We start from the raw sequence: 24,038 nt of genomic DNA on the forward strand, positions 1-24,038 counted from the left end.
ATGAATCGGGCATGTCATAAGTGTAAAGATCTTTATCATGGGATTTGAGGAAGATAGATATGTATGTTGTGTAGGAATCGTTAATATGGATGATTTACTCTTGGGACCGGCCGGCTCGAGTTGTGAATTATCTTAGATGGGATTCTTGCGCCCGGGTACGAAAATGAGGAGAGCCTAGGTTAGAAAAGACTTGGGCGAACTAGAAATGTGATTCTATGAAATTTCGTGTAGTTTGTTCGGATGTTAGTAAGCATGATTAACTTGGATTAAGATATAAATTGGGGCATTCTCGTGGATTTGAGATTAGGGATGGAGCCCTAGAGGGGAAAAGATTTTCGTTAGTTATTGTTGTACTTATGACCTAGTTTGTCTATAGTACTCTGGATGACCCCGCTACTTTCATGGATTTTTCATATTTGTATCTAATTGATTGCTACTGTGTGGCTTGTTTGGTACAGCTATGTTATATATGTATACTTTTGATCTGTGCGTACCTTTTGCTACTTGCTTTTGCCTACCTATGTTTAATATTATATTCCCGCTCCGACCCTAGATTTAGTAGACCAATGGAAGGCACTCGTAGTGGACAGGGCCGCGGGCGTGGAATTAGGCAACCTACATCTGAGAGGCGCACTGGAGAAACCTCATATGAACCAAACTCTGAACTTAGGGTTGACCCCAATGTCCAAATAGCTGCTGCCATGCAGCAAATGACTGATTTGCTAGCCCAAGTGGTGCACCAACAAGGTCAAAACCCTAACCCCAACCCTGGGAATCCTGGTAATTGTGAGAACCCTGAAAAATGCTTATATAAATAACATTTCGTATGTCAATTGTATTCTTTTTATTCTTTAATATTTCCTAGTACTACTTTTACTTGTTTGCATTTAAGTACGTAAAGCACGTTGATGTGGAAAGTTATATAATTTTCTAAATTATGAATTCCTTGGTTCCGCTAAACTAAGTTAAGACTTTTAGAGGTAGATTAAATTTTTCGTATTAACATAAAATGTTAGATTTATATATATTGGTCAAACTTGATTTTAATGGTTTAATTAATCAAACAAGAATGTTATGCATTAAAGGAAGCTTAATTCGTAATCAATAAAGTTTAGATAGAAATAATACAAGTACTATAATCATATTTAGGACCTAAGATTTCGATAATCAAAGTCTTGCAAGATTAGCGTTTCCATTAGGCGTTCAAATCAATTTGGGGACAATTTTTGGAGCTAAACTAGGACCAAGGACTTGAGTGGCTAATTGGAGAATTAGTGAAAAGTCTACAATACCCTCACAACCTCACAACATCACCCCCGGCCATAACCAATTTCTGCAACCAAACAACTCCCGGACATCATGATCACCAGCCACCCCATTCGGCCAACCGCAGCTCCACCACCTCAGCCGGCCAATCACACACTTCACCATTTCAGCACACCACCTCTGTCGACACTCAACCTCCCTCAAATCCGCGGCACCACTTCACAACCTCAATCCATAACCTCTGCACACCTCCAACCTCAGATAACCCTCTACTCCCACATTGTTATCATCGCCAGAGTAGAGAGAAAGAGACCGAGCTACAATATCTTCCATTCCTGTTCGTGAGCTAGAGGAGAGGAAGGGGAGAGCTAGTGGAAGTCGTAGGAGTTGCTGGCCATCACCATCTTCGACCAACAACCATCAGCTGCAACCAGATTCTACTTCGGGAGGGAGAGCCGAGAGGAAGGAACTTTTCAAATTTTCTGTCCGAGACTTTAGTAGCTGTGAGGTGATTTCTGAGCTCCATCTAAAATGGTTATAAGGTTGACTAAGCTTTGCAGTGGTCGAGTGAGTAGGGATTAGCTAGAAAAAATTTTAATGGACTTAAAAATCTGGTCACCTTTAAACCACAGTGGATGATCGACTAAGTCCTGGAAAATCTTGGCTGAGAGATGTTGTTTTTATAAATCGATTTCTAAACTAAAATGTGTACTCAGAGGCTAAGCTAATGCATGATGAACCTGAGCATCCAACTCCTCGGATAATCCAAAGAAAAACTAGAATCCAAACCACCGGAATATTTTTTTTAATCAGGCAGACTGCCGAGGATCGATTTGGGCAATGCAGCGTCACCTGGCTCCAGTTTGTTGTTATGGAACTTATAGTTATGATCATCTATTAGGGGATGAAGTTATTTATCGATTTGCATGTTGACTGGGTGCGAATAGATGATGAAATAAAATTTGGGAAATTTCTGGTTAAGGAAAACAGAATGATCGTGGGCTGAATTTGATAATGCAACTTTAATCTGCTAAACTGTCATAAACCGAGCTTATGTGGGGATTTAATGAACGAATTACTGGCTAAGGAAAATGTTTACTATTTTGCATGACCATGTTAGATCCTCGGATAATGAATTTAGGAAGAAAGAAATTCTGTTTTGGGGAAAAATGATTTTTGCCGAGAAAATGACTTGGAAGTGCATCTATAATTTTGTTTTTCTGTGATAATTTGATCACTCAAGGGTAATTAGCTGTGTGAATCTCAATGTTCATGATGTCTAAGACCCTGCATGTTAATTTACGAAGTTAATTGATGAATGAAGGAACCTAAGAAATTCTGGTTTGATGTCAATCTTCTGCCGAGCATGACTAAGGACTGATTTGTGTAATTAGCCTAATTTTGATGAGCTGTGGTTATTACCTTAGCTAACTAAGGGAAGATAAAATAGCTAAGGGCCTGCATGTTGAGTTGCACGAGTGGATAATGAAATTGGGAACTTGGAAGAAAAATTCTGGTTTAAGTGAATTGGGAATTCGTATGACCTGAAATTTCCGAGTCCTGGAATTGAATTTTTAGTTCTCAATCTGTGATTATGGGACTTTTACGAGTTAATGTATATGATTAACTAGTTAACAACATGTTAATTGAAGTTTGCATAAGGTTTTGTAGCTTGGCTAACCAGGAAAATAAAAAAATGAAAACAGAAAATTTCTCCATACAAGATTCAACCGCGGTTTGCTAGATAGATTTTTGAATTGCTTTTGGGATGTTAAGAACCTGAGATGCATGATAAAGTATGCACACGTAGGCTGTAAAGTCTGTTTGGCAATGAATCATTTGATACCTTGGGAATTCGATTTGGAAATAAGTAAAGTGTAGCTATGGAAAAACTGGAAAATTTTCCAGACTTGGCCTTGAGTGATAAAGAGTTACGTATTGACTTCTTTATATATCTTGGAGCTGTGGAAAAATTGTACTACTTTTGAAGTTGCTTTATAATACCTTGAGATGGTCATGTATTTGAATTTTGGGGTGACAATGTGATATCATGAATGGAATTTCTTGGTCTTTGGTTCTAAATAACTGTTAGTAGATTTAAATATTTGATATGTTAGCTCGGTTGTCACAAGAATTACTGGTTGAGTGCTAAGGGCTAATGATTGATGAAGCCCTTAGCCATTGAAAGGATTTTTATAGAGTATTATTGGATGACGGGAGTTGATTGCTGGAATATCTTTGGATTCCACTTTTACTTTATTTGATTATGTTGGGTTTGCTGAAACCAAGTGCTAATGATTGATGAAGCCTTGGTTGACTATTTTGTTTTATTCGGGACTGCAATTGTTGAAAGCTAGGGCAAATGATTGACGAAGCCCTAGTAACGTGCTATGTGATTTTTGCCATACTTTGATCTGTATTGTGATTTCGAAACGGATTCGGAGCGGGAAAAATTGTATAGACCTTACGAACTCAAGTAGCTACGTTCAAATATCAACCAAAAATACTCTCCAGCTAGCATTATATTATAAAACTCTATATCTAGCGTTTTGCCTAAAACTTTCCAATTCAAAAATTTCCTTCCGCTCAAACTAGCCTTGATAGCTCTAGAAAAATAAGTTGTATAGCTTTCGGAAACTCTAAGTCTTAGTTTAATTCTTTTCTTTCCCTAAACTTTGCACTTGGATAGTCAACTATAAGAAAGTTTCAAAATTCGAGTTCTACCAACTTTAGTGAAAAGCGTGGGAGACTTGTGCGGCAAGAAACCCTATTCTAGGGGAAAATAGTTTTAAGGATAGTTTTTGCAAAAAGCCGTAGTTTAGAGAAATATTCAAAGTAACCTTCTAACTTTGTTTTGAGAAGTTGTCGACTTGTTTCTAGTAAGTAATACTAGTTACCTTCTCTAAGTATAAAAGTAAGAAACACTTTTACTCCCTTTGCCAAGCTTCAATCTAACTAGATTTTTGGAAATTTCTTGAGGAAGTAACCAGTATTAAACTAAATAAATTCTTTTACGAATAAGCTGAAAACTGAATAGAAACTTATGATTTCAAAATTTGGTTTCTAGGATTTCTCGAGGACGCGGAATTCGATTCCCAACCCAATATCTGAACTTCACTCTTGGTGAGTGTCCCTGCCTGTTCTTTTTCTACTTGAATTAAGTGCTTTCTTGACTCGATATGTGATAAATTGCAAAAATGAGTTTTTGATCCATCGAAGTGAGCAGTGTGTACTTTATCGCACTAGCCGTTCGAGTGGTGACTTGTGTGAATCATTTTTCTCATAAACCTTTGAACCCAAATGTAGTTACGTCGTTGGGTGAATCCCTCGACACTTGAATCGAACTACAATAACCTTTGAACCCAAATGTAGTTACGTCGTTGGGTGAATCCCTCGGCACTTGAATCGAACTACAATAACGTCGTTGGGTGAATCCCTCGGCAAACTTTATTACGGGTATATCTTGAGTATACTGCGTCGGTAAACGAAGTTCGGGCCCGAAGCGGAGGTATGAATGGTGACGGGTTAGGATTAAAACGAGTGGATCTACATGGATTATAGGTAGTGAGAGTTGACGGAGGGTCGACTACGATAAATGGCGATCAAGCGGGGAAAATGGCTCCTGAGAGCCCCTGTATCCTACCTTGTGATGTTATACGCTTTCTGAATTGTTTAACCTGTTTAAATGACTACTCGCTGTTTGAATTACGTGACTGCATGTTTTGGGGCACCACTGAGCTTTAGCTCACCCCACGTTTATTTGTTTTCCTTACAGGATGGGAAGATTGAAAGTATTTGCGCAGTTTGTATTTCTTATGGTTGAACTTGAATAATTTGATCGTAATTTGCGGATTGTAGCGGATTGTAATCTAAGCATTGTACTTTTCATTTTGGATTGTCACTTGAAGCTGGAAAATGTGTAAACCCCAATTCGAATACTTGGTTTGTAAATTTGTATTTGGGATTTATATATGTATCTATCCGGTTTGGTGCGATTTTATACTTTGGTACGTAGCGTAGGACGTTTAAGAGCACCGTTTGGTTATTTTATCAATGCTATCTCTGAAGTTAATGTGGCTTTAAGGATGATCCTATTCGGGAAAAGTTGTTTTGTAATATATTAGGTTATTCTTCGAAAGGATTCGGGTTAGATTGCTAGCGTGAGTCCTGGCGAGAGCTGGGCAGACGGCCCGCCAACCCTTTGGTTCGCCTCAGGGGGAAGTGGGGTCGCCACAGGTGGAATCAGAGCCTAGGATAGTAAGGTTATTTGAGAGATATACTATACAAGTTAGAAACCCCGAACTTTTAGAAGTAAGAATTGAGACCATTAGATATATTTTAAGTGATGCTGATCTAATTAGCTATTTGAGTTCTAACCTCTAAGCTTCAACTCTTTTGCAGGTATGGAGAATGGTAACGGACACGCTAATGGTAATGGGGCGTCAAATGGTCACATAGAGCCTCTTAGGTCCATCTCTTACAGACCACGAGGTGGAGGAGCCCATATACGTTATACCCCAGCGGATAGGCATCCTCGGTGCCAGTGTAGGGCTATGTATGCCTACCCCAATGAGCTAGTACTATCCCTGGATGATGAGCGCCGCCATCTGAGGGACGCTAACTTCACTTTGTCCCAGGATATAGAAGAGCTGAGTATCATGGTGGACACTCAGTTCGACCGCATAGCGGAGTTAGAGCAGAGGATAGCAGCGGAGCATGCTAGGCTGGAGGCTGCCCGCGTAGAGATAACACGTCAGAGGACGAGGGTGACCCGATTGGCTGAGAGGATTCGTGATAGGAGCGTCGGTATCAGGGCTGATGCCGCGATGATGATAGACGAGGCCACGAGCATCCTTCAGAGTGTCGAGCAGGAGGACCCAGAGGAGGATCCGGAGGAGGATCCGGAGGAGGATCCGGAGGAGGACATAGCTCCTGATAGCCCTGCGGAGGGATAGGCTTGGATCGATTTGACTATATTAGATATGTAGGGTTAGAATAGGGGGACATTAGCTAGGTCGTCAAGTTTTGTCTAGGCGGATGACTTGCTTCTGAGGCACCATATCCCTAATTTTGTTTAAGGGACTATTTGTATGTATTTTTGCTAGTTATGTGCCTTACTTTTGGGAATGTCCCAACCTATTATCTGTATGACTTTCATCCGGAAATATATGTTAAGTGTTTTACTTACTTGTCTCCCATTCCATATCGACTTTACTTACTAAGGGAATGTTAATAAGCCGAAATAAATAATTCTACGCCTAATCGTTTGATCCTTCCATAAATAGGCATAACTTAGACCATGGATCGCCAAGTGGTAGGAAGGGGCCGCGGGAGACCCACTAGACAACACCCGGCAGCGGGTAGAGATAGAGAGCCCGAGGTCAATCCAGACCAAAGGCAAGAGGGTGGGGCGGGAGACGGAGTGGCCACCGCTATTAACCGTATCACTGACGTCCTAGAGCGCTTGACTGAACACCAAGCTGCTGGACCAGGGCGCCATCAGGGAGGCCCAGTTGATTCCGATGATCGGGCATTGGAAAGGTTCCTGAAGTTTGGACCTCCCAAATTCTATGGAGGACCTGAGCCGGAAGTGGCCGAAGGCTGGTGGGAGAGGATCACTGAGATCTTCGCCGCCTTAAACTATACGGAGGAGCGAAAGGTGACTTTTGCCACCTTCCAGTTTGAGGGAGCTGCTCGCTCCTGGTGGAACCTAATGAGGGTTCATTGGGAGACTAACCATACACCACGAACTTGGATGAACTTCACAAGGGAGTTCAATGCCAAATTCCTTCCGCCTCTCATTCAAGAGAAGAGAGAGGACGATTTCATTCGATGCAAGCAAGGGGCGATGAGTGTCGCCGAATATGAAATCCAGTTCACAAAGCTATCCCGCTTTGCACCTGAGTTGATAGCCACCGAGCAGAGGCGTGTTCGGAGGTTTGTGCAGGGTTTGAATGTAGAACTACAGGAAAGTTTAGCCGCTGTGAGGATAGATACTTTCACAGATGCTGTCGAAAGAGCTCAGAGAGTTGAAGTAGCTAGAGCTCAAGTGAAATCCTTTTAAGCTAAGAAAAGATTTAACCCCAGCAGTAGTCGAGAGCCGACGTATGGAAATACTCCACCGGCTAAAGTGGGCCGAGAAACAGGCGGAGTGACTAGTCCCGGAGCACCGCGAGGTGCACTAGCAAGGGGAACCGGGGCAAGGAACGCAGGGGGAAGAAACAATGGATTTAGAGGGGGACCGATTGGAAGAGGACAACCTAGGAATACCCCGCAAGGAGGCCGAGCCATAACTTCCCAAACGACTTGTGTATACTGTAAGAAACCTAGCCATACCATGGATAGTTGCTGGAAGAGGCAAGGGAAATGCTTGAAGTGCGGAAGTAGCGAGCACCAAATTTCCGGATGTCCGAGAATGCAAGAAGGGACTACTTCGAATGCTAGACCAAACACTTCTGGAGAGAGCCGGCCGACAGTTCCTGCCAGAGTGTATGCTTTAGGAGACCAACCTGTACCTGATGCCTCGGAAGTAGTGGAAGGTACACTCCCGATTTTTCACCGATTAGCTAAAGTGTTAATTGACCCTGGTGCAACCCATTCATTCGTTAATCCATCCTTTATGTCTGGAATAGATGTGCAACCTGTTAGATTACCCTTTGATCTTGAAGTTAGGACACCCATGGGTAATAAGAATGTAATCACTAGCTTGGCTTATAAGAATTGTGAATTCTGGATTGGAGAACGTAAAATGCTAGTGGATCTGATTAGCCTAGACATAAAAGGTTACGATGTTATAATAGGAATGGATTTTCTAGGTCATTATCATGCTAAACTTGACTGTCGAGCAAAAGTAGTGGAATTTTGTATACCCGGTGAAGCAACCCTGAGGTTAGATGTCAAGGGTAGGTTAGCATCTTCTGCTATGATCTCAGGAATTCGAGCAAGGAAAATGTTGTCTAAAGGAGCGCAAGGTTTCTTAGCTTTCCTGATAAACGCTCCCAATGATCAAGTGAAGCTGGAGGATGTACCAGTGGTACGAGAGTTTCCGGATGTGTTCCCTGAAGAGCTTAAGACTCTACCGCCGGAAAGGGAAGTGGAATTTAAGATTGACTTGGTGCCTGGAACGGCTCCGATTTCTAAGACCCCGTATCGAATGGCTCCTGCCGAGCTAAAAGAATTGAAAATTCAACTACAGGATCTGTTGGAGAAAGGTTTTGTGAAGGAGAGTGACTCACCTTGGGGAGCACCCGTCCTATTTGTGAAGAAAAAAGATGGAAGCTTGAGGTTGTGTATCGATTACCGAGGGTTAAATGAGGCTATCATTAAGAATAAATACCCTCTACCGTTGATTGATAGCTTGTTCGACCAACTGCAAGGGTCAGTGGTCTTTTCTAAGCTGGATTTGAGGCAAGGGTACTATCAGTTGAAGATCAGGAAGGAAGATATACCCAAGACTGCTTTTAGTACAAGATATGGACATTTTGAGTTTGCAGTCATGCCTTTTGGATTAACCAATGCACCAGCTGCTTTCATGGACTTGATGCAGAGAATTTTTAAGAAGTACCTGGACCAGTTTGTAGTGGTTTTCATAGATGATATCTTGATCTACTCTAAGACTCGTGAGAAACATGCTAAGCACCTAGAGGTGGTTTTACAGATATTAAGAGAACATAAGCTATATGCCAAATTCAGCAAGTGTGAGTTTTGGTTGACTGAAATATCTTTTCTAGGGCACAGAGTTTCTGAGGATGGTATTGCCGTGGACCCGGCAAAGGTTGAGGCCGTTATGACTTGGAAACAACCAGAAACTCCAACTGAAGTTAGAAGCTTCTTGGGTTTAGCAGGTTATTATAGGCGATTTATCCAGGATTTTGCGAAAATTGCAGGACCTATGACTGAGCTAACCAAGAAAGGGGCTAAGTTTGTCTGGACTCCGAAGTGCGAGTCAAGTTTTCAGGAACTAAAGAAGCGGTTAACATCCGCTCCCGTTTTGGTTTTACCTGACGGAGGTGAAGGTTATGCTGTATATTCTGATGCTTCCAGAGAAGGTCTGCGATGTGTTTTAATGCAAATGGGTAAGGTAGTTGCCTATGCGTCTAGGAAATTGAAACCCCACGAGCAAAACTACCCAACTCATGACCTAGAACTAGCCGCAGTAATTTTCGCCTTGAAGAAATGGAGACACTACTTGTACGGCGTGACTTTTGAGGTTTTTACGGATCATAAGAGCCTCAAGTACTTGTTCTCCCAAAAGGAGCTGAATTTGAGACAAAGGCGATGGGTAGAATTCCTGGAAGATTATGATTGCTCGATTAATTACCATCCAGGCAAAGCCAACGTGGTGGCTGACGCTCTAAGTAGGAAGGCCCAAGTAGCAGGGTTAATGGTAAAAGAGTGGGATATGTTAGAAGAAATAAGTGGTTGGAACCCTCGCTTGGAGGAGTTGAAAGTTATATTTGGGAACTTATCATTGAAGTCACCGTTGCTAGAGCGTATTAAGGAGGCCCAGAAAACGGACCCTATGATTCGGAAGAATCTGGAGAAAGTACAAAAAGGGGAAACATTAGACTTCAAATTAGGGCCTGAAGGGGTATTGAGGTTTCAAGATCGAATTGTGGTTCCGTCAGATGAAGAGATAAGAAAAGAAATTTTGGAAGAATCACATCGATCAAAGTATACCATACACCCAGGTGTGACCAAGATGTACCATGATGTGAAGGGATTATACTGGTGGGAAGGTTTGAAAAAGGACGTGGCCGCATTTGTGCAAAAATGCTTAATCTGCCAACAAGTAAAAGCAGAACACCAAAAACCCTCTGGTTTATTGCAGCCGTTGGAAATCCCTGAATGGAAATGGGAACACATAACAATGGATTTTGTAACGGGCTTACCTAAAAGTCAAAAAGGTTTTGATGCAATTTGGGTAATAGTCGATCGACTCACCAAGTCTGCACACTTCTTACCTGTAAGCATGAGTTTCTCATTGGAAAAATTGGTCAAGTTGTACACAGAAGAGATCCTAAGGTTACATGGTATTCCAGTGAGTATCGTGTCTGATCGAGACCCAAGGTTTGTCTCGCGCTTCTGGCAGAAATTTCAGGATTCTTTGGGGACCAAGTTGAAGTTTAGTACTGCGTACCATCCCCAAACCGACGGGCAGTCGGAAATGACAATTCAGACTTTGGAGGATCTACTGAGGTCGTGTATACTGGACTTTGGAGGTAAGTGGAACCAATATATGACCTTAGTGGAATTTGCTTATAATAATAGCTATCAGGCTTCAATCCAGATGGCACCTTATGAGGCATTGTATGGAAGAAGGTGCCGATCTCCAATTCATTGGGGTGAAGTTGGAGAAAAGAAAATCGTAGACCCTACAGCTATACCTTGGATAGAAGAAGCTCAGGAGAAAGTAAAATTGATCAGAGAAAGGCTTCAAGTTGCTCAGAGTAGACAAAAGAGCTACGCCGACACAAGGAGGAAGGATCTGGAATTTAAAGTAGGTGACAAGGTTTTTCTCAGAATTAAACCCTTGAAGGGCGGGGTAGTGTCTAAGAAAGGTAAGAAGCTGAAGCCAAGGTATATTGGACCTTTCGAAATTTTGAAGAAAGTTGGGTTAGTAGCGTATCAATTGAAGTTGCCTGCAAGCATGGCCAAGATGCATGATGTATTCCATGTTTCCATGCTTAGGAAATATTATTCTGATCCAAGCCACGTGTTGCCACTAGAGGGGATTGAAGTGGATGAGACGTTATCATATGAAGAAGGACCGGTCAGGATTCTGGAAAGAGAAATGAAGGAGCTGAGAAATAAGAAAATTCCCCTGGTGAAGATTTTGTGGAAAAATCATGGATTCGAAGAAGCAACTTGGGAGTTAGAAGAAGAAATGCAGAAAAAGTATCCTGATTTATTTATCCAGAATGTGTGAATTTTGAGGACAAAATTCTTTGTAAGGAGGGGAGGATGTGAGAACCCTGAAAAATGCTTACATAAATAACATTTCGTATGTCAATTGCATTCTTTTTATTCTTTAATATTTCCTAGTACTACTTTTACTTGTTTGCATTTAAGTACGTAAAGCACGTTTATGTGGAAAGTTATATAATTTTCTAAATTATGAATTCCTTGGTTCCGCTAAACTAAGTTAAGACTTTTAGAGGTAGATTAAATTTTTCGTATTAACATAAAATGTTAGATTTATATATATTGGTCAAACTTGATTTTAATGGTTTAATTAATCAAACAAGAATGTTATGCATTAAAGGAAGCTTAATACTAATTCGTAATCAATAAAGTTTAGATAGAAATAATACAAGTACTATAATCATATTTAGGACCTAAGATTTCGATAATCAAAGTCTTGCAAGATTAGCGTTTCCATTAGGCGTTCAAATCAATTTGGGGACAATTTTTGGAGCTAAACTAGGACCAAGGACTTGAGTGGCTAATTGGAGAATTAGTGAAAAGTCTACAATACCCTCACAACCTCACAACATCACCCCCGGCCATAACCAATTTCTGCAACCAAACAACTCCCGGACATCATGATCACCAGCCACCCCATTCGGCCAACCGCAGCTCCACCACCTCAGCCGGCCAATCACACACTTCACCATTTCAGCACACCACCTCTGTCGACACTCAACCTCCCTCAAATCCGCGGCACCACTTCACAACCTCAATCCATAACCTCTGCACACCTCCAACCTCAGATAACCCTCTACTCCCACATTGTTATCATCGCCAGAGTAGAGAGAAAGAGACCGAGCTACAATATCTTCCATTCCTGTTCGTGAGCTAGAGGAGAGGAAGGGGAGAGCTAGTGGAAGTCGTAGGAGTTGCTGGCCATCACCATCTTCGACCAACAACCATCAGCTGCAACCAGATTCTACTTCGGGAGGGAGAGCCGAGAGGAAGGAACTTTTCAAATTTTCTGTCCGAGACTTTAGTAGCTGTGAGGTGATTTCTGAGCTCCATCTAAAATGGTTATAAGGTTGACTAAGCTTTGCAGTGGTCGAGTGAGTAGGGATTAGCTAGAAAAAATTTTAATGGACTTAAAAATCTGGTCACCTTTAAACCACAGTGGATGATCGACTAAGTCCTGGAAAATCTTGGCTGAGAGATGTTGTTTTTATAAATCGATTTCTAAACTAAAATGTGTACTCAGAGGCTAAGCTAATGCATGATGAACCTGAGCATCCAACTCCTCGGATAATCCAAAGAAAAACTAGAATCCAAACCACCGGAATATTTTTTTTAATCAGGCAGACTGCCGAGGATCGATTTGGGCAATGCAGCGTCACCTGGCTCCAGTTTGTTGTTATGGAACTTATAGTTATGATCATCTATTAGGGGATGAAGTTATTTATCGATTTGCATGTTGACTGGGTGCGAATAGATGATGAAATAAAATTTGGAAATTTCTGGTTAAGGAAAACAGAATGATCGTGGGCTGAATTTGATAATGCAACTTTAATCTGCTAAACTGTCATAAACCGAGCTTATGTGGGGATTTAATGAACGAATTACTGGCTAAGGAAACTGTTTACTATTTTGCATGACCATGTTAGATCCTCGGATAATGAATTTAGGAAGAAAGAAATTCTGTTTTGGGGAAAAATGATTTTTGCCGAGAAAATGACTTGGAAGTGCATCTATAATTTTGTTTTTCTGTGATAATTTGATCACTCAAGGGTAATTAGCTGTGTGAATCTCAATGTTCATGATGTCTAAGACCCTGCATGTTAATTTACGAAGTTAATTGATGAATGAAGGAACCTAAGAAATTCTGGTTTGATGTCAATCTTCTGCCGAGCATGACTAAGGACTGATTTGTGTAATTAGCCTAATTTTGATGAGCTGTGGTTATTACCTTAGCTAACTAAGGGAAGATAAAATAGCTAAGGGCCTGCATGTTGAGTTGCACGAGTGGATAATGAAATTGGGAACTTGGAAGAAAAATTCTGGTTTAAGTGAATTGGGAATTCGTATGACCTGAAATTTCCGAGTCCTGGAATTGAATTTTTAGTTCTCAATCTGTGATTATGGGACTTTTACGAGTTAATGTATATGATTAACTAGTTAACAACATGTTAATTGAAGTTTGCATAAGGTTTTGTAGCTTGGCTAACCAGGAAAATAAAAAAATGAAAACAGAAAATTTCTCCATACAAGATTCAACCGCGGTTTGCTAGATAGATTTTTGAATTGCTTTTGGGATGTTAAGAACCTGAGATGCATGATAAAGTATGCACACGTAGGCTGTAAAGTCTGTTTGGCAATGAATCATTTGATACCTTGGGAATTCGATTTGGAAATAAGTAAAGTGTAGCTATGGAAAAACTGGAAAATTTTCCAGACTTGGCCTTGAGTGATAAAGAGTTACGTATTGACTTCTTTATATATCTTGGAGCTGTGGAAAAATTGTACTACTTTTGAAGTTGCTTTATAATACCTTGAGATGGTCATGTATTTGAATTTTGGGGTGACAATGTGATATCATGAATGGAATTTCTTGGTCTTTGGTTCTAAATAACTGTTAGTAGATTTAAATATTTGATATGTTAGCTCGGTTGTCACAAGAATTACTGGTTGAGTGCTAAGGGCTAATGATTGATGAAGCCCTTAGCCATTGAAATGATTTTTATAGAGTATTATTGGATGACGGGAGTTGATTGCTGGAATATCTTTGGATTCCACTTTTACTTTATTTGATTATGTTGGGTTTGCTGAAACCAAGTGCTAATGATTGATGAAGCCTTGGTTGACTATTTTGTTTTATTCGGGACTGCAATTGTTGAAAGCTAGGGCAAATGATTGACGAAGCCCTAGTAACGTGCTATGTGATTTTTGCCATACTTTGATCTGTATTGTGATTTCGAAACGGATTCGGAGCGGGAAAAATTGTATAGACCTTACGAACTCAAGTAGCTACGTTCAAATATCAACCAAAAATACTCTCCAGCTAGCATTATATTATAAAACTCTATATCTAGCGTTTTGCCTAAAACTTTCCAATTCAAAAATTTCCTTCCGCTCAAACTAGCCTTGATAGCTCTAGAAAAATAAGTTGTATAGCTTTCGGAAACTCTAAGTCTTAGTTTAATTCTTTTCTTTCCCTAAACTTTGCACTTGGATAGTCAACTATAAGAAAGTTTCAAAATTCGAGTTCTACCAACTTTAGTGAAAAGCGTGGGAGACTTGTGCGGCAAGAAACCCTATTCTAGGGGAAAATAGTTTTAAGGATAGTTTTTGCAAAAAGCCGTAGTTTAGAGAAATATTCAAAGTAACCTTCTAACTTTGTTTTGAGAAGTTGTCGACTTGTTTCTAGTAAGTAATACTAGTTACCTTCTCTAAGTATAAAAGTAAGAAACACTTTTACTCCCTTTGCCAAGCTTCAATCTAACTAGATTTTTGGAAATTTCTTGAGGAAGTAACCAGTATTAAACTAAATAAATTCTTTTACGAATAAGCTGAAAACTGAATAGAAACTTATGATTTCAAAATTTGGTTTCTAGGATTTCTCGAGGACGCGGAATTCGATTCCCAACCCAATATCTGAACTTCACTCTTGGTGAGTGTCCCTGCCTGTTCTTTTTCTACTTGAATTAAGTGCTTTCTTGACTCGATATGTGATAAATTGCAAAAATGAGTTTTTGATCCATCGAAGTGAGCAGTGTGTACTTTATCGCACTAGCCGTTCGAGTGGTGACTTGTGTGAATCATTTTTCTCATAAACCTTTGAACCCAAATGTAGTTACGTCGTTGGGTGAATCCCTCGGCACTTGAATCGAACTACAATAACCTTTGAACCCAAATGTAGTTACGTCGTTGGGTGAATCCCTCGGCACTTGAATCGAACTACAATAACGTCGTTGGGTGAATCCCTCGGCAAACTTTATTACGGGTATATCTTGAGTATACTGCGTCGGTAAACGAAGTTCGGGCCCGAAGCGGAGGTATGAATGGTGACGGGTTAGGATTAAAACGAGTGGATCTACATGGATTATAGGTAGTGAGAGTTGACGGAGGGTCGACTACGATAAATGGCGATCAAGCGGGGAAAATGGCTCCTGAGAGCCCCTGTATCCTACCTTGTGATGTTATACGCTTTCTTAATTGTTTAACCTGTTTAAATGACTACTCGCTGTTTGAATTACGTGACTGCATTATTTGGGGCACCACTGAGCTTTAGCTCACCCCACGTTTATTTGTTTTCCTTACAGGATGGGAAGATTGAAAGTATTTGCGCAGTTTGTATTTCTTATGGTTGAACTTGAATAATTTGATCGTAATTTGCGGATTGTAGCGGATTGTAATCTAAGCATTGTACTTTTCATTTTGGATTGTTTCTTGAAGCTGGAAAATGTGTAAACCCCAATTCGAATACTTGGTTTGTAAATTTGTATTTGGGATTTATATATGTATCTATCCGGTTTGGTGCGATTTTATACTTTGGTACGTAGCGTAGGACGTTTAAGAGCACCGTTTGGTTATTTTATCAATGCTATCTCTGAAGTTAATGTGGCTTTAAGGATGATCCTATTCGGGAAAAGTTGTTTTGTAATATATTAGGTTATTCTTCGAAAGGATTCGGGTTAGATTGCTCGCGTGAGTCCTGGCGAGAGCTGGGCAGACGGCCCGCCAACCCTTTGGTTCGCCTCAGGGGGAAGTGGGGTCGCCACAGTAATCACATAGAGGGCGAGGATAGAGCCCTATGTATTTCGATGTTTGGTTGGGTTTGGACGGGTCGGTTACTATTCATGGCCGACTCCGAATTTCATTTTTTTTATTTTGGGCTATTTTGCCCTTTTGCCTTGTTTGCGCGCGTTATAAGTTCTGGAACGTGATAGATCGCTCTATACTGCACCGTTAGTCCTGGCGAAAGTTGGGCAGGCAGTCTGCTAACCTCTTTGGTTCGCCTTAGGGGAAGGTGGGGCTGTCACAAAACCCCCAAAAATTTCACTCCAATTTGGCCTCAAATGAAGAGTTCAAAAATGTGAAACCCTTGTTCTTGAGTTGCTCAAATTCGAATTACAACTTGTTTTTGAAGGATTTTACACTATAAAATCAACTCTCAAGGGAAAGGGAAGTGTTTTGGTGTATTTAGTTTGGAGATTGGATGGTGAAAAGATGAATTTTAGGAGTAGTGTATGTTTTAGGTGTAAGTGTGTGTGTAGTGTTGAAGAAGGAAGGAAGAAGGAAATGAGCGAATCCGTGCGCGGATTCCCTCCTATTGCGCAAAACCGGCCAGAATTCGGCTTATAATCTGGCCGGATTATAGGCCGGATTCTGGCCAGTAGGGATGAAAATTTTTTCAATTTCGCAGCCAAATCTGGCCTAAAATAGGCCGGATTTCTGGCCGGATTGATTTTTTTTTTTAATTTCTGCATATCCGGCCGGAATATGGCCGGATTTCCGGCCGGATTTAGGGCAGTAGCTCCGAAAATTTGATTTTTCTTCCCCTTATAATCCGGCTATGAACCCGGCCAGTTTTTGGCCGGATTTGAGGCCGGATTTACTTCAGTTTTTCCTTCCATTTTTTTATTCAACCAAGTTTCTAACTCACCCTAATTTGCACTTGTTTCATTTCCTTCAAGAAAAACCGCACTTTAAACATGAAAAATGGTCTTTTTCAATCAAATGCCTTACGAAACATTCAATCATGCATTGGTTTAACCTTAACATTAAGCACTTTAAATGCATGAATTGAATTAAATGAACAAGAAAACTCCCTTTTTGGTTCCTTATGAGCTCTTTTGCACTTGAAACAGTTTGCTCAAACCATTGCCACTGCCACCTATAAAACATACAAAAACACTAATTAAACGACTTACACTTACTAAAAGCAAGAAATCATTGGGTTGCTTCCCAAATAGCGCTTGTTTATAGTCATTAGCTTGACTATATCACTTCATTCTTCAAGGAGGCTTAGTTAACGAATAATCCACCATTTTAGGCCTTGGTGGATCATTAAAAGGTGACTTTATAGCAAAAGTCACATGATCTAATGATGTGAGAAATGAAAGTGACTTACCTATCTCAAGTGATTCATAGATGTTACCTTGATTATACACCACTTGAGAACTTACCAAAGGAGATGCACTGAGGATATCTTGGGCAACAATACCCTTAGAACCTACACTTTCAATACACTCCTCAAGAGGGGTGAAAAATGCGCCATTAAAACTCATCTCTTGAGGTTCAAAGTTAGTTCCAAAGATATTATCATGTGAAATGGATATGTGCTCATTAAAACACAATTGAGATTCATCATTTTCATCCAAATATAATCCATTTTCACATACAAATTCCCACCATTCATGCTGGAATCATTTTGCAAATTATTAGAGGAAATAACTTCACACAATACATTCAATTGCTCATGTATTCTACCAAAGTGAGAAGCTAATTCATCTATCCTTTCCTCAATCCTATCAAAACAGTAGGAGGTTGCATTTGCTAGTTTTTCTATTGCTAAATCAAATTGATTAGAAACTTTTTCTACAACTAGCTCCCAAGATGCATTAAAATCATTAGCTAATGTTTCACTTTCTAACTCCCAAGGCAGAGGTGCATTAGCTAACTTCTCTATTGCCAACTCCCAAGATGGTTTTGATTCATATTGGACACTTTCAGGTTGGTAATCATAAAAATTTGAATAATCACTATATGCACGTAGATTAGTACAATCATAAGCAGGAGAATTGTTCCAATTAGCACTGTATTGATCAAAACAGGGATTGTAATACTCTAATTCATCATAATAATCCACATTTTGTGCTTGCGTACATGTATTAGCAGCATGATAACCTCCACACAAGTCACAAATTACATGATAAGAATTAAAAGCATTAACATTCCTCCCTTGCTCAATTTCATGCATAATTTTGTCCAATTGAACTTGTAACATAACAATATCAAATTTAGCCTTCAAACACCTTAAACCATCTTCAAAAGACATACATTCAGTAAATTCTTGATTACCTCTGTTGAAGGAGCTTTGCACTTGGTAACCATCCATTGCCAATCTTCCACTTCTCAAACACTGTCCTCCCCTGTTTTCTACTCTCCTTGATCCCCTAAACATGCTCTCAAAGTAACTCAAAAACAAGTTTAGTCAAAAAGAATAGATGACTTTAAATATACAAAATCAAAACACTAAACATAAAAGACTCAACAAGACTTTTAACAAGACACTCAACCAACAAAAACAAGTGAAATTGTCTAAATTAATAAAGTAGTTCTTCACACCGATATTGCCAAATCTTCCCCAACAACGGCGCCAAAAACTTGACGTGCGCAGGGTATACATATAACATTAAACTCATCCTAATCAAGTTTTACATTTATTAACTTCTAAACACCCCACACGCGATTTATCGCAAGTATATGAATCGTGAGCGAGTATAGGATATTAAAGATCGATCCCACAAGGAAGAGTGAACAATTACCGGTATTACTAAAACTTCTCTATTATTTAGACTATCAATGAATTATAACAAATTTAACCTACTGAAATTACATAAAATAATAAATGAAAGCTCCTTAGGTTGTGGTATCCCTAACTACTCATGCAAGTGCCATATTTGGATCATTGAGTACTACATCTAAACTAGTTATGGTGTAATTTCCTTAAACATGTGAAACCTACTTTCGTAGTGAATCAACTATATTTATAACTAATCCATACCTATTTTCATGGTTATGAAATTAGCTACAAGTTCATTTCTTCAATGAAATTACATGAAATTAATCACAAAAACCACATAGGTGCACCTCTACTTTCGTGAGTGTACTCCCTATGTTTAGCACTTCTTGAACTAGTATTAAATCTCAATTTTCATTGCAGAAACAACACCTTAGATAATCACAATCAATGATACCAGATTAATCATGATTTAAAGAGCCAAAGTGCTAAATAACTTGTTCAAATAATAGCAATCAAATAACCAAATAATAAACACTAACAATCATGAAAAGTTCAACCAAACCCAAGGTATAAACTTTAAAGACACATATTGAACACAAAATCCAGAACTTGTATATTAACTAAACTTGGAATCAAGTACAAAAGATAAAGATTTGGAAGGAATACAACCCTTGTCACATGAGCTTTCTTCCTTACCTTCTTTATCCTCCATCTTCTTCTTCATCTAGCTAATAACAAGAATGGATGAACTATCCTACTCTATACTAAGCTAAACTAACACTGGGAAGATGAAAGAGCTACATTTCTGCAACTTCAAGATTCTCCCGTATCTCTCTCTCTACTCTCCCTTATCTCTCTCTCTATCTCCCAATCTTGCAATGAATTTGGCTATTTGAAGATGAAAGTTGGTCAAGAAATGAGGCCTCCACCTCCCTTTTCCAGCTGGAAATGTCTAGCATCATATGTGAGTTGTTGGAGTTGAAAATAAGTTTTACGCGTATAGAGCATCCTTTTCTGACTACAATCCGGGCAGAAATCCGGTCACAAATCCGGCCAAATTCCGGCCGGATTGCTACAGTGACCATTTGGTCACTTCTGGTTCAATTTCCTGCTTTGCTCCGATTTCATATCAACTTCAACCGAACTTTTATTGATGATAAAAGCTGATTTAGCTCTTGACCAAAACATGAAACTTATAGACCTTTGAGTTAGCTTTTCAATGCATCAAGAATCACCTCATTTGGATCTTTGTAGGCTGAGATATGAACAAAATACCCTTGACTAGTCATTGCCCTGTTTCAGCTTCGACTAGTAGCTAGGAATTTGCTACTGTAATTTGGCTTTTTGACCTGGTAAACCTTCAAACTGGATTCAGATGTCTTCACCAAAGTTGTAGATCTATCTCTTATCTTCAAATTGGTTCAAGAATCATCTCAATCTGATCACTGTAGCTCTAGTTATAGCCGAAATACGAAAATGTGTCAAAACTGTCAAAATACACAAAATCCTACTAAAAAGTGATAAAAACCTCATTTAATCACTTAAAAGCATTTTTCACCAATTATAGCCAAAATGATTCATTTTCTTCCAATAATATAACCAAAGTGACTAAAAATAATATAAAATATCATATAATTATTACGTAAATTAGTCACTTATCATATTTGGTCCTATTCTTGGTCTCACTTAAAAACACCATGCTTGGAGAGAAGAGGTTATTCACCTCTCTTAGCTGGGGAATTGTCAAGGGGCTCTCCACTCCTTGACAATTCCACACCTGAACCCTCATTTGCACCCTAGGGTCCAATTAGGGATGGACCCTTCCCCCTCAGTACCATTCTTCTTTGATCCTCCGGCAACTTCAAGCTTATTCCTTTTCATCTCATGTACTTCACCCTCAGTGTTCTCCATAACCACATCCATTTCATTACTTTTCCTTTTCCCTTGGTTTTTCAGATCTCCCAAATTGATGCAGATTCCCTTTAGAGCCTGTCTTCTTTTACTTGGTGACCTCAAAGGCTTCTGAACCCTTCTGTTTTGCTTTTTAATTCCCTCTTGCTTTGTAGCTGTACTATCATCATCTACCTGCATTAGCATAGATTTAGTGTTTCCCTCCTTAGGACCAGTCTGTGCAACATGCTGAGCCCCCTTCACTCTCTGTATATTCTCTAGGTCACTATCCACCATCATCATATTCCCTCTATCCTGTAACTTCCTATCCTTAACTTCCGCAGGCCTATCTACTCCCCTCCCCAGATGTAGTTTTTGGAACGACTAATTCCTCAACTCCCTCCATGCTTGGTAAGAGTGCTATATTAGTGGTTGTTTCAGACAACACCTCCCTCTGGATAGTTGGTTGAGCCACCTGCTGTCTTACTACCATTTCCTGTACTTTATCACTCCCAAGCTCCTCTTCCAACCCTCTTATGCCATCATTGCCCTTACCATTGGTTTGTATCTCCACGCTCTCCTTCTCTACCCATTCTCCATTCTGGTAACCGCAGATATGCCTTTGGGAGTTATATATAACCCCTATTTGTTTTTGCTGGAGAGACGTCTTCCCAGTTCCATTTCCTGCCCTCATCCAATTCCCATATTGGTTATCCTTATTGCCTTCCCTCCTACACAAAGTCATTCCACAAGATCTCTCACTGTGTCCTATTCTGCCGCAGTTATAGCAAAAATCTGGCATCTCTCATACTTAAAGTTTGCCCATTTTGCTCCCCCTGCTACCTTAATTGTTGTCCCTCTCAGAAGAGGTTGTTCAATATCCACTAGTATAGCTAACTTAAGGTGCCTTCCCTCTTTTCCCCCCGTTTGTGGTATAATGACATCCCTTACTTGGTGGAACATAGATCTTATCTTCTTCCCTACTTCCTTTGATAGCCAGTGAACTGGGAGATTCCAAACTTGTACCTAGAGTGGTGCAAGATTAAAGGCTTTTTCATCATCTTCTATCCCCTTGTACCATCTGTTCACCACCAGTAATTAATTATCCAAAATCCAAGGACCCCCTTAACTATTCTATCCCTATCATTTTCCTTAGGCATAATGAATTGGAACAAATTCGGCCCTAACTCCGCCACAGCCAAATCTTTTGGGTATCCCCAAGCTGAAGTAACAAAGTTCTTTACTACCGTATAGTTTGCTACCTTCTCACCCACAATCTTCCCTAGCAAGCTGCTTTGACATTCCTTTATACCTAAAGTTAGCTCCTCTCTCCCCACATCTGTTATTTGCAGCTCCTTGCTCGAGAGGGTAAAGCTTTGCAGAATATCAGCAATATCCTCAACCATGGGACTTAACACGAGGTAGTGCGGGTATAACTCTCACTCCCACACCAAAAACTCAAAGAAAGCCCAATGAACCCACGGTTGGAAAACAAAAAAATATGCTTTTCTATAGGTAAATGTCAAATTGGTAGGCAACGAAAGAACAGAGCAAAATGCACCTACCTCTAATGCACCTACACTACCAGACAAGGTAAGTTGAGAAGATGGCTGTGAGCTTACCTATCTGCGGTGGTAGCCACGATCTGGTGCCTCTTTGTGCAGCAGCTTGAATGAGCCACCAAGACCTAGTTTGTTGTTTTCTCAGAACTGGTCATCAACCTTTGATCATAAGAACTCCTTCTTTGAGTAGTGACTCTTCGGCTCCTACTTACTAATAATGGAATCCGACAGTGTTTCTCGTCATTGATTGTTTTAATGCTTGAAGATTGCCTGAAAATTAAAAAGTTTTGAAATTTTATGAGCTTTTGAGGGCTTCCACCAAGGGAAGAGACGCTCTCTTTTTTAGAGAGAGAAGGGGCCCCTACAAGAGTGAGGAGGTTCGAATTCCTCAGCCACATACATTAGGCAATGAAAAAGTTTTATGTTGCAGAAATTGACTCAACACATATGTTTGCCATCATATCAATGAGAAGATAAGGCCGTAAATTTTTATAGACCAAATGAGAAAGACTTTAATATTAATTGCTCTGAAGAACTCATAATGGAAAAGGCCAAATGAAGGAATCCACTTATTCAAGATTATATGTTCAATAAAATAAGGAAATTGTAGATCAGGAATTTAGGCAGGCAAAAGCATCCCTGAATCTTAACTATGTTCGCAATGTTCTTAATACAGTTTTTGTTTTACTTGCCTGTGCTCTACTATCAATGAAACACATTGCAGTTTCTAATAGTTCACAGAAGCAGTATAATAGACACCACCGTGACGCCTGCCAAACATTGGCTTCATAACACGACTCAGTGCATTGACATAACGATTTACACTCATCTAGGACGCATACTTTTTTCATTTCAAATTTGTTTTCCCTTTGTATTTCTCTCTGGTGTTTGGATTGAATCAGATTATCAACCAACATCCTATTTAATTTTATATTATAGGTATAGAATCTGCACCAAAATTCTACGATTTCCAAATGCACTTGCCAAATAATATTTTAAATCAAATAAAAATACATCATCAATGCAGACATCCATCCAACTAAACTACTCATTACGTGGGAAGTTTCTCTTTCAAATTTCAATAGTCAATGGTACTTCAGAACAGATATTGCTTGAGAAAATTAATACAGTAGAAGCAGATATTGTTTCACAAGATTAACACAGTAGAAGCAAGGGCTCTACATGGGCACATAGTTTATGAGTTTAACGAGGAAAAAGCTGAGTAATTTTCATTATCAAATTCATATCTAAACTCCTATCAATTGTTAGATAACCACAAGGAGACAAGGTTTATAGATTCCAACAGTATTTAGGAATATTCTCTTCCTATGGGTAACACAAGCACAAGCAACTGCCACCTCTTCCAGTTTCCATTAATCAAAGACACCCATACTTACGATTTTGTCATGATACTCAAACAACAATTGATGTGGAAAGAATTCATGCTTCATTCTGCATTAATTCAGTTAGCGACTTGAGAGTTGCTATGGTTTAATTTCTTTTTGAGTATCTTTGCTGAAACTTCAATTAATATTGCCTGAAATTAGTTAGATGTACAACTCAAAGCGATCCACATAAACTACCCCAAAATAGCATGAATTTATTTATTTCTCCTTCCTTTATGGCCTAACTTTTGGTTTCATTGCTCAATAAGACAAAATTTGTAAACCTCCATGAATTCACGGCCTAATTTTTATTAAGTTGGAACTCTGCTAGGTTTAATTATTTGCAAAGTCACAACAATTACATAAGAAAAAATTGTATCGTACCTCTCGAAAAGCAAGATTCAATCTCCCATTGTTGCATTCCTAGAGTAAATCATGACTAATATTACAATTAGTTTGATTGGTGAATATGATGCATTATGTATTTTAAAAATCTGCCAATTC

At 39.5% G+C, this 24,038-nt stretch overlaps 1 protein-coding gene across 1 annotated transcript; it reads left to right on the forward strand.

The window, feature by feature from the left end:
• Positions 1 to 6,565: 6,565 nt before the first annotated feature.
• LOC113777119 lies at positions 6,566 to 7,330 on the forward strand. The gene has a single exon (XM_027322164.1). It carries the CDS (start codon positions 6,566 to 6,568, stop codon positions 7,328 to 7,330), a length of 765 nt encoding a protein of 254 aa, XP_027177965.1.
• Positions 7,331 to 24,038: the final 16,708 nt, after the last annotated feature.

Source organism: Coffea eugenioides, chromosome 7 (assembly GCF_003713205.1).
Source record: "Coffea eugenioides isolate CCC68of chromosome 7, Ceug_1.0, whole genome shotgun sequence".
Lineage (NCBI taxonomy): Eukaryota > Viridiplantae > Streptophyta > Magnoliopsida > Gentianales > Rubiaceae > Coffea > Coffea eugenioides.